The sequence below is a fragment of the Mustela nigripes genome, chromosome 14, assembly GCF_022355385.1.
Source record: "Mustela nigripes isolate SB6536 chromosome 14, MUSNIG.SB6536, whole genome shotgun sequence".
NCBI lineage: Eukaryota > Metazoa > Chordata > Mammalia > Carnivora > Mustelidae > Mustela > Mustela nigripes.
Genome location: NC_081570.1, coordinates 14088683 through 14100156, shown reverse-complemented (window position 1 = coordinate 14100156; position 11474 = coordinate 14088683). Strand labels below are relative to the sequence as shown.

General features: G+C 50.4%; 1 protein-coding gene across 1 annotated transcript; it reads left to right on the top strand.

The window, feature by feature from the left end:
* Positions 1 to 2849: 2849 nt before the first annotated feature.
* Positions 2850 to 9457, top strand: PLA2G2D (phospholipase A2 group IID). The gene is made up of 4 exons (XM_059375017.1): positions 2850 to 2954; positions 5163 to 5307; positions 6192 to 6298; positions 7875 to 9457. The coding sequence occupies exons 1-4, from the start codon at positions 2867 to 2869 to the stop codon at positions 8018 to 8020; spliced, it is 486 nt and encodes a 161-aa protein (XP_059231000.1). The 5' UTR covers positions 2850 to 2866; the 3' UTR covers positions 8021 to 9457.
* Positions 9458 to 11474: the final 2017 nt, after the last annotated feature.

Below are 11474 nucleotides of genomic sequence, written 5' to 3'. Positions count from 1 at the left end.
AACAATCAATAAAAACAGACCCAGAAATGATCCCAATGACAGAATTAATAGATAGAGCTATTAGAACACTTATAATAACAATATTCCTTATGCTTAAGATAGGAAAGCTTGAGTGGGGTAAGTAGAATCATAGATTTTTTTGTTTAAACCCAGATCAAATTTCTAGCGAAAAACAAATACACTCAGAGGAAAGGAATAGTGGACAGGACTAAGGCAGATTTGACAACACAGAAGAAAAGGCTAGTTGCTTTCTGTTCATTGAAGCAGGAATGGTACTGATAAAGATGGTGGTGATGGTGGGACCCATCATAACTACCATCTGTTGATCTCCAGCTTTGGACCAAGCCCCATTCACCTACCATGTTGTTTAATTCCTGCAACAGGCCTGTGAAGTAGGTACTATCATTGTTCCATTTTACACATGAGGAAGAGGAAGACATGATGCTCCAGGTGAGGCAGCTGGAGCTCCAGGGAGTTTAGCCGTAACCCAGGTGGTCTGGATTTGAACACCACCTGCCACCCTCTTCACCTCCATATAATGCTACACGGCCTGAGCTGTGGTCACTGTGGCGGCTTTCTTTCCATAGGTGGGGCCTGGTACAGTGTGCTGGATGCACATGGTCTCTAAACTCCATAGTGACCAGAGAAGGGAGGTACTATTGTCCTCATATTGTCCCCACCAGCAAATGAGGAAACCAAGACTCATGTAGGGGGAGTGATTGGCTCAGAGTCCCAGTGTTGGTAAGAGAAGGAGCCAGAATTTGAAGCAGGTCCCTCTGGCCCCAAACCTAGCCTTTCAGGTGTGCCCTGGGGTCTTAGGACATGTCAGGGACAGTGGTTCTGAGGCCTCTTTGTAGCATGAATGGTATGTCTTCTCTCCCATTAGGGAAAAGTCTCTGGAATCAACAAAGTACCTGTGGTCCTTGCTGGTTTTGCCCCTACCCAAATGATAACTAGATCAGGAGAAGCTGGGATTCTGAGAGGTACCCACATGTCCCATCAGGAGCCCAGATCTGGAGGACAGTATGGTGAAGTCCCACACTGAGAGCATGTAAGGGAATGACCACAGAGCCCATAACAGGAAGACGTGTCGCAGACCATGCCCGGGACATATGGTGAGCTTACTGCTTGCTTATTTTGCATGAAGATTATTTTCTCACAGATGAAGTGGTCGATTGGTGACTGAGTCAAGGAACAAAGGAAAAAAATTAGACTCGAGAAAGAACTCTCAGCAGTGACTCTTACTGGCACACTTTTTTGGGTGAATTGGCAGCAAGGTCAGTCTGTGGACTATGTCCTTGAGCGCCATTTAACAGGCATGGGAGAAAACCAATCTCTACTACCAGTGGACCCTCTATTAAAGCTTGAAAGGTTACCAGTGGAGTGTTTGTGGGAGACCATCTCTAGAACGCCTGCTACCACTCACCCTAGCTAGGCTGGGTCCACACCATGGAATGTGTTAGGATTCTTCTACACAAACGGAAGCAGACCCACAGAATAAAATGGCAACACCCATCAAATGCCTTCAAGTTGTGCCCATGCTGAGACTCTCAAGTTCACTTTAGGAACAGATCCTACGAAATAGTTCTGGACACAAACTGAGATCTAGCCTCAAAGATGTCTCTCACTGTACCACTGTATGGACTAGTATTACAAAATTACAAAAAAAAAAATGAGTGGAAACAACCCATATGTCCATCAATAGGGGATTCATTAAATGTACAGCAGAGATGTGTAAAGGAATACAGAGTTGCCTTGCCAACTGTCACCACAAAAGAATCCTTAATGACATAGAAATAGGTTCAAGCTATATGGGTCAAAGAAAAGACAAAGGACGACTTGTAACATTTTTCTAATCTGGAAAGGGAAAAGTGTGGAAAGGTCCGTAAAGCCATAGAACCAGAAGAACAGACCCAAAGGTTAGTGGTAGAAATAACTCAGGTGCCTCTCAGTGGGTGAATGAAGTTGATGGGGTAAAGATACCAAAATGAGACAGGATTTAGCTGTGAAAACAAGGCCATCCGGCCATTTGTGACATGAATGGACCTTGAGGACATTATGCTAAGTGAGATAAGTCAGAGAGAGAAAGACAAATACTGTTTAATCTCACTTATCTGTGGAGTCTGCAAAAGCCAAACGCAGGGGGCACCTGGTTGGCTCAGGCAGTAAAGCATGAAATTCTCAATCTCAAATCCAGGGTTAGTAGTTCAAGCCCACATGAGGCATGGAAAGTACTTAAAACAAACAAACAAACAAACAAAAAACTTCATAAAAACAGAGAGTAAAATGGTGGTTACCAGGAGACAGAGAGGAGCGAAAATAGGACAAGTAATGTTCATAAGCAAAAGCTTGCAACAAGTAATAAATAAGTCCTAGAGATCAAATGCACAGTCTAGCGAATACAGACAACAATATTGCACTATAATCACTCAACTTGCTAAGAGATTAGATCTTTATTCCAACCACTAAAAAGAAATTATAATTCTGTGACGTGACGGAGGTACTAATTATTGCTAAATTGGCAGTCATGGTGTAATATATGAATGTATCCACTCAACATGTTGCACACCTGAAATTTACACAATGTTATATGTCAAATATATTTCAATCCCAAAGAAAGGGAATGGTGTATACCGGATTCACAAGCGATTTTAAATTGTTTTGTCTATGATTTTCAAGTCTCCTCCACTGAATGTTTTCATTTTGCAATTAAAAGGTTTTAAAAAAACTGGTATTAAAAATAAAAACCATAAAATTCCCCGTTGCTAAAAACAGGAAATGGAAAGAGTGTGCTGGATGCCAGAGCTGGGAAGGACAGGGGTGGGCTGTGCCGGGTGGGGCGACTCTGATATAAAAGGCTGCCAGTATGGAAAGGTACTTCCAGCAGCTGCGTCCACTGCTCTGTTCTGGGACCATGGAGCTTCCCCTGCTGTGCACGCTGCTGGTGTTTGCTGGTGAGCTGGGAAGGGAAGGTGGGACGTGAGTGGGCGCTGTATCTTCTTCCTCAACTGAGCCTTTGCTCTGATCCCCTACGCTGGCCCCCAGTCCTCAATCCTTCTGCCCCTGCAAGGAGCCAGCAGCAGTGGCTGGTCCCCTAGAACACTGGCTTTGGCCGGGGAGCTCTGGGCTGCCACGCTGTGCAGCATGCCTCTGGTCTGCCATGAGGATATGCAGCTAGAGGCTCAGACACTGGGGCTAGCTAAGCAGGTGCCTGCAGGACTTTGGACGCCAAGTTACAGAAAAGGATCTCCCCGCTTCACTCTGCTCCCCTTTGTCACCTTGACCAGATAATAACAATTTTTCACTTATGCACAGTACCATGTACTTTTAGAACCCTTTCTTTCATGTTCATTGTCTCCTTCGAACCTGGGAAGAGGGTCCTGTTAATGGTGGTGGGAGATGGGGCGGTTTCCATTCAAACTTGCGCAGATCAAATGTAAAAATGTGCTTGGCTAGCAAATCAGTGTTTTTGTTCCTCAATCCACCCAAGTATCCAGTGTTAGAAAGGATTTGTACTTTAAAGTGGGGCTTTATATAATCCTGGGACTACTACATTTGTTTTAGAGGAACACATCTCCAGGGCTACAGCAAAAACCATCAGGGAAATTGCAGTCAAGCTACAGGAACTCATCTCTCAGATATAAAGAAGCAATACGCTGGAGAGATAAAATACACAGGCAAGCCTGCATTCAAATGCTGTCTCCTAGCAGGATGACCTTGGCCGAGTCACTCCACCTCTCTATGTCCTCACCTATAAAATGGACACAATAACACCCTCTTCATAGGGTTGTTAGGACTTTGAAGAGAAAATGTATCCAAAGGGTTTAGCAAGTGGGATTAATAATGAGCAAACAATAGCTTCACACATGGCATGTGCGTGATGAGCTGATAGCCTTGTAACTCCTGGGGGAGGGCGCCCATCCCCCTTGGTGGCAGCGAAGGATAGAAAGAGTTGCCAGGACAGGAATTACTGACAAGCTAAGCCAGTTCACCAAAGGCATCGTGACCCCAGATGGAGCTCCTCGGTGTCTCAGGACTGGCTGCTCCTTACTGTAAAATTATAAGAAAGAAGACGACCATACCAAAGCATTCTGAACCAAAACTCAACGTACAGCTTGCTTGGCAAGGGAAAACGACATCATTCAAGTGTGAGTTTACTTGTGTATTGCTAAGCTGACATGGAAAGAGCCAGACTTGGGGCAGAAAGAGGGAGGAGGTAGACCAGGAAGGCAAGATTCTGAACTCAGGTCCCTGGTTGGCGCACAAGGTCGGGGGGAAGTCCGCTGTGGCTTGCCTCCAGTTTCCTTAGCACAGAAACTGGGCTTCCGGTGGGCCTGGGATGGGTCATTAGTCCCCTTAAGACTTAGCAAGGGTGTCCAGTTGGAGCCACCGTGTCAAACAGGAGTAACAACATGGGTTCCTGTACATTGAGGGGACACACCGGGGACAGAACAGACCTGCAAGTACCAGACACCCCCGGTCGCTTTTAGCTGTAGCCCAAGGCAACCTGCTGGGGATCTCACCCTTTAGGATCCCTTCCCAAATCTCCTCTTCCCACCTCCCCCTCCCCCAAGTGGGCATTAATCGTAGTTCTTGTTGTATTAAAGTCAGTTTCTTAGTTCCCAAAAGTATACCGTAATTACGTAAGCTGATCATAACTTCAAAGGGAAGTAGGCGAGGGGTGTATAAGATCGCTCTGTAACTCCTTGCAACTTTTCTGTACCTCTAGAAAGTACCAAAATAAAAAGAGTAATTTATTGGGTGGGAGGGGATTTATCTCACAGGTTGAATGAAGTCAGTAAATGACTACATGAGCACGTGGTTGGCTCCGTCGGTTCAGCATCCCAGGGTCCTGGGATCAAGTCCTGCTTTGGGCTCCTTGCTCAGCAGGAAGCCTGCTTCTCCCTCTGCCTCTCCCTCTGCCCCTTCCCCCTGCTCGCGCTCTCCCTCTCTCTTTAAAAAAAAAAAAAAAGAAAAAGAAAAGAAAACGCAATAAGCCCTCACTAGTGCTGTATTTTTAACAGCCATAGCGCACAGTGGCTGTTGTCATTTTACTATCCAAGGTCACTGGTTTGGTGCAACCGGGCACAAGTGCCAGGCCTGTGGTCTGCTGGCCATCTCTCACATTCACGTCCTCTCTTTGTTGCTGGACTCTTTGGCAGGTGTGATTCCAACCCAGGGCGGGATCTTGAACCTGAACAAGATGATCAAACAAATGACCAGAAAGATACCCCTCGTCTCCTACTGGTCCTATGGCTGTCACTGTGGACCTGGGGGCAAAGGTCAACCCAAAGATGCCACAGACAGGTAATCCCTTCACGGGCAGGGCGGCGGTCCTGTCTTGTCCTGTCCCGTCCTGCCCGCACCCCGGGACTCTCCCCTTTCCTGTTCTCCCATGGATTCATTCCACGAATTCATTTTGTGGTCTGTTCTAGCAACCCTGCTGGGGCCCGGTACCGTCCAGGCCCTCCTGGAGCTTGCCTTCTGGCTGGTTCTGCAGAGTCTCCGAAGGCCCCCGGCCCTTCCAACCCTGATCTAGTTAGAATACCCACACACACTCTCTGCTGCCACAGCATGCTGGTTTTTGTTTGTTTGTTTGTTTTAAAGATTTTTATTTATTTATTTATTTGATAGACAGAGAGAGATCACAAGTAGGCAGAAGGCAGGCAGAGAGAGAGGGGGAAGCAGGCTCCCTGCTGAGCAGAGAGCCCGATGTGGGGCTCGATCCCAGGACCCTGAGATCATGACCTGAGCTGAAGGCAGAGGCTTTAACCCACTGAGCCACCCAGGCGCCCCTGCGTGCTGTTTTTTTAAAAAAAATTCCTACTTCTTTTTTGCCACCGTCTCGTGCAATCTTCACCAGGCCCCCTGGGGAATCGGCCAGGAGGGAAGAGAGCCATCCAGACCCAGGGCCACTTCCCTCATCCACCATTTACAAGCTGTGTGGCCCTGGGCATGTGGCTTGACCTCCTTGAGTCTGTTTCTTCATTTGTGAAATGGGGATCATACTAGTGCCCCCATCACAGGGGAGCAGTGAAGCTGAAGGGAGTATTCACGCAGGAAACACATGCCTGGCTCACAGGAAGTCCTCAATAGGCCTGAGCTAGTGCACCCTCCATAGCGTGCGCTCAGTTTCCCCCCTCATGCAGCCGTGCTCCCTGCCTGTCCCTCCTCCTGTCCTCTCTCTCCAGGTGCTGTCAGAACCACGACTGCTGCTATGGTTACCTGAGGCAGCACCAGTGCCGTGTCCACACAGACCACTACAACTACACCTTCTCCGACGGGGACATCCAGTGCCGTGAGTGCCGGGGGTCTCGGGTTTGGAGTTAGAGGCTGAGGAAGGGAGGTCTGGCGCTTACTGCCTTCACGTGCTCTGTGACAGTACACAAGCCCCTCAAGCTGTCTGTTTTTCTCGTATGTCCAGCGACAGTAGCGGGGTTCTGGAGGAATGGGGCTGGGAGTAGGGAGAGGTCCAATGGGCGTTTGGATCTGGAAGGGCGGCAGACCTCAGCTTGGATCCCAGAGCCACAATCAACCGGCTGCGTGACCTTGAACACATTGTTTAACCCCTCGGAGCATCAGTAGTCTCATCCGTAAACTCGGGATGATAAGAGCGTTCTACTCCCTAAAGTTAATTCCAGAGCTAAAATGCAAGCAGACCAAATGAGCCTCACATGCTGCCAGGTGCATGCTCAGATCAATCACTTGGGCTAAGTACAGTATCAAGTTACAACTTACATCGTTACTGGTCCTCAGAGCAGCCCGGCCAGGAGCGGCATCACCCTGATGATCTCCATTTTACAGACAAGGAAAGTGAGGCCAGAGGGACGAGGTGTTTGTCCAGGGTCACCCAGATGCAGGTGACAGAGCCTGAGCTAGACCTCCGGTCCCCCCCGGCCCTGGGCCCCTTCCTGGAGACAGCGAGCAGCTCCCATGCCTGAGAATCAAGGAGGCTCATCACATCACTGCCTATTCATTGAAGGCTTAATAATAATAGCAACAGGGGTGCTTGGATGGCTCAGTCAGTTAAGCATCTGCCTTTGGCTCAGGTCATGATCTCGGGGTCTGGGATCAACCCTCATGTCGGGCTCCCTGCTCAGCGGGTAATCTGCTTGTCCCTCTCCCTCTGCCCCTCCTCCCCCTCATGCTCACTGTCACTCTTTTCTCTCTCTCTAATAAATAAATAAAATCTTTCAATAATGATAATAGCAATAATAATAGCCAACATTTATTGAGCACCTATTGTGTGCTGAGCGCTTTGCTTCTCCTGTACTCTCAGCAGCCCCAAGGCCAGCTCTTACCTTCATCCCAAGGACAGATACTAAAACTGATGCACCAAGGTCCGTTCAGCCTTAGTCTCTGCACATGCTGTCCCCTCTGCCTGGAGCACACCCCCTCGGCCACGGCGGCTTTCCGCAGGGGGAGCAGACCCCTCCCACCTCAGAGCTCAAATGGCTCTTGGTGCTGAGTCCCCTTCCCCCATTTTACTGTCTTGTAGACCCTGCCTCATTCCTTACTTCCACGAGGAACAGGCTATGATCCCCATTTCTGTGCTTCTCGAATATCCGCTGCCCCCCGGGAGTGTAAACCCTATGCGTCAGTTTGGGTCAGTCCTGTCCCCCTAGGGCCTGCCATAGGATGGGTGCTCAATTGTCTAGTAAATGGATGAATAAATGAATAAAGGAGCAAGGCACCCAGGGAGGTCACCATACATGCCCAAGGTCATGCAGCTAGAGCCCAAGCAGCTGGGCAGGGTACTCTAGCTGAGCAAGGACAGGACTGCCTTCAGAAACTCCCTCCAGGCACCCTAAGGCCACCCTGAGCTTTGCTTCGGGAAGGAATAGACACTGAGCTCTGTTCTCCTCCACCTGCAGCGGATAAGGGGAGCTGGTGCGAGCAGCAGCTGTGCGCCTGTGACAAGACGATAGCCCTCTGCCTGAAGCAGAACCTGGACACCTATCAGAAGCACCTGCGTTACTACTGGCGTCCCCGCTGCCAAGGCCAGACCCCCACGTGCTAGGAGTAGCCCAGCCTGCTGCCCTGCACGCCCTCCTCCGTTCCTCAGCATCTGCGGCTCTGGAACTCCACCCCTGCCCCAGCGTCGGACCCCCTCCACTGGCCTGGGAGGGTCTCCACCACGCCCCACCCTCCTTCTTGTTCTTGGACCTTCCAAATCTTTCCGACTGAGGCAGACACTCTCTTCTGATTGTGGATTAAGATCTGAGAAGAAGGCAAGTCCAGGAAGCCCCCGAGGGATGGTGTTTGGGCTGAAGCTGCAGGTATTAGGGGTGGGGACTTGGGGGCCATGGTGCGGCGCGTCCTCCCTGCCATAGCCACTCGCCAGCCCGAGTCTCCCCCTGTCCGACACACTGTCCAAGCTGCAGCCGGGATGGCCTCTCTGAAGGGCAATGCTGACCCTTCTGTCCACATGGCTCTACTTCTTAAAACCCAAAGCCTCCCACCACCCCCGCCCCAGGGAGGACATCTCACAGAGTTTGGGACCCGCATTGTCCGCCACTATGTCGCTCTCCCAAACTAGGCTGGGCGGTCCTTGTGGGAAGCACCCGTGACTGTTTTGGACTTGTTGCATCTGTGCATCCAAAGTCATGCCCAGGATCAAGAAGGAACTCCACGAATCCCTCGGGAGCTAAAGGCCAGATGAAGCTGCCTGGTCCTCTTGCTCCAAACGCAGGTCCACAAGCACACCTGGTGTGTCCGCTCCTGCTTCCAGGAGCTTTCTCGGGCTGGAACTTTGGCGGAGCCATCCTCAGGTGGCCAAGCCCCACCGAGGCTCCTCAGGGTCCCAGGGCCACTTGCAACAGAAGCCTCCCCTGGCTGACTCCTCCTTGGCTCTGAGGGCTTGTTCCATCCTCCAGACCCACATAGCACTTTACGGGTCTGTAGTCTACCAGGTTTGATCTTAAGTGGGATTTAACATTTGGCCTTTTCTGATCCCCTCCTGCTGGTGGGGAGGGGTCCTAGAGGACAGGGGCTTTGTCTCTCATCTTTGTTTCCTCTGCTCCCCGAAATAGCAAAGGGGCTCGATTAATGTTCGTAGACAAAATGATCCCATGATGGATGGATGGAGGTTGTGGTAGATGCTGCTGGTACCCAACCCAGATCCCCACCTGGCCCTTTCCCCAATCCCCAGCTAAGCCAGATGTTTGGCTGCTGTGTGCTCACATCTGTCTCCTCCTCCTTGTCTGCTGGGAGCTACCACCCCCCCCCACCCCTCTCACCTCTAACCAGTGCCTAGAGAGTGTAATACCAGAAGGATGTAACTGACCAGCCCCAGCCTCTCTGCAGGACCACCGGGCAGCATGGAAGCAGGCTTGAGGCTAGACGTTCAGAACACCTCTTTGCTTAGCTTCATACCCTGGTCCGGCCTGTTTCCCTTGCTGCCTTACAGGTTTCTCCTGAGAGCATGCCCTCAATAAATCGCTCACTTGCACAAGAATCCTGTCTCAGGCTCAGCTTCTGGGGAAACTGACTTGTGATGGGTGGATGGATGGACGGGTGGACGGATGGACGGGTGGCTTCTTCATATAAGGATCTGTCATTTATATGTAATTATCTGTGTCCCCAGCAACAGGGCTGGAGCACCAGGAGCTACTGGCCCTCCAGCCTGTGACAGACATAAGTGAAACAACTGTCAAAGCATGTTTCCTATTTTCCCATGAAGTTCAGTGGCTCATGAGGCAGGTAATTGGAATTAAAAACCGTGGGCACTGGGTTCAAATATTAGTCATACCCCTGACTGGCCATGTGACCTCACCTAAGGAATCTTGGGTTTCCACACATGTAAAGTATAGGCAAAAGTTAGAAGAAAATAAGACAAGGTCAGCGGATTAAACAAGATTTATGCGTAGGTAGCTGTCAGCACCATACCCCACACATGGTAATGCCTCTTTATTTAAAAAAAAAAAAAAAGATGTATTTATTTTAGGGAGAAAGCAGAAGAGAGGGACAGAGGGAGAGAGACTCCCAAGCAGACTTCACGCTAAGCATGGAGCCCGTCTCCGGGTTCGATCTCATGACCCTGAGATCATGACCTGACCTGAAACCAGGAGTCCATCACTTCACCAACCAAGCCGCCCAGGTGCCCCGATAATGCCTCTTTAATGTTACCTGTAGTACTCTTGCTCTTGTTGTTATGTAATCACCACATCTGAAATCAAGACCCATCAGGAAAGAATAGTTAATCGATGTCCCCCTTCTTTCCACCCAATTCCTCTCTCCCATCCACGTGACGGTGCAAGCCATGTCAGTAAGATCCTGGTGCACAAGGTTCATTTATTCAAGAGCTGGTGACCCTGCTTGTCCATTAGCACTCCTGTATGCCAGGCTCTGTGATGGTGACAAGATCCGTCTTGGCAGGCTTGGGCGTTACTGTCCTCATCTTACAACCTGAGGCTCAGAATGGGGACGGCAACCTCCGAGGTCCCACAACCAGCAAAAGGCGAAGCCAGGATTCCACCCCAGACTCTCCCTACTTGGCCCCTGGCACCCTGTCCCATTTGTACTGGTCAGGAGGCTTCCTGTGACTTGATGGGCTTCAGCAATGACCTCATATGACAAGAAGTCCAGGGGTTAGGTGGCTTTTTGGTGACTTGGTGATGGCATCAGCACCGGGGGTCTCTCCAGCTCATGGACCACCTTGGCTGTGCTGTTTTGCCCCCCCTCCCCACCTCGTACCCTGGGTGGCTCCTCCCAGCTTCCAGATCACAGCTGTGGTCCAGACCCCAAACCTGGACATGATAACATCCAGCAGAGAGCATGCAGTCCCTGTTGTGTCTGTTTTCAATGAGCCTTACCGCCACCCGCAGGACTGACTACCCCAAACCCTAGTGCTTCAAGGTGATGGGATTACTCTGGCTATTGTTGATTCCTCCAGTTCTATTTACCCTTGAGAGGAGACCGGGTCAATGTCCCAGAGTTGCAGGTAACAGCTACAATGAGAGCGGTTGGGGTTGTTGATAGGATGGCCTTGGGTGGGCAAGTCCAAGGCTGGGTCAGGAGCAGGACAGTGCCTGTAGCTAAGCGCCTGGTGCAGGGCCTGGTGGTCACAGTTGCTTGGTGATCGAGAGTTGTTTGTTATGAACGAATGAATGATGAATAAATGAATGAATCCCAGGTTGGTAAAGACATGGGACTTTGGACGGAGAGGTGGGACGGGCACATGGGGTCTCAGGGCAGCCAGGACTGAGTCCGCAGAGTAAGGTAGGACCCCGCTCCCTCCCGTGCATTCTCATTCTGGGCCAATTTCCAGTTTCTGGAATAGTTCCTGGAATTGGGTAAGAGGCATGAAGGAAGGAGAGACTCACCGGCAGTTTCCGTTCTCCGCACCCATCTCTCAAGGAGCCTGGATGTAGGAGGCAGACAGAAGGACACGAGTCACCGTGCTTCCCCGCCCCTTCGGGGGTGAGACTCACAAAGGGACAACCACAGGGGCAGGAGTGGAGCCAGCACAGAGC

Coding starts and splice junctions, on each gene's coding strand:
- PLA2G2D (XM_059375017.1), top strand. CDS start 2,867: ATGGAAAGGTACTTCCAGCAGCTGCGTCCACTGCTCTGTTCTGGGACC. Junction 5,308..6,191: donor CCCAAAGATGCCACAGACAG/GTAATCCCTTCA, acceptor CTCTCTCTCCAG/GTGCTGTCAGAACCACGACT. Junction 6,299..7,874: donor CGACGGGGACATCCAGTGCC/GTGAGTGCCGGG, acceptor CTCCACCTGCAG/CGGATAAGGGGAGCTGGTGC.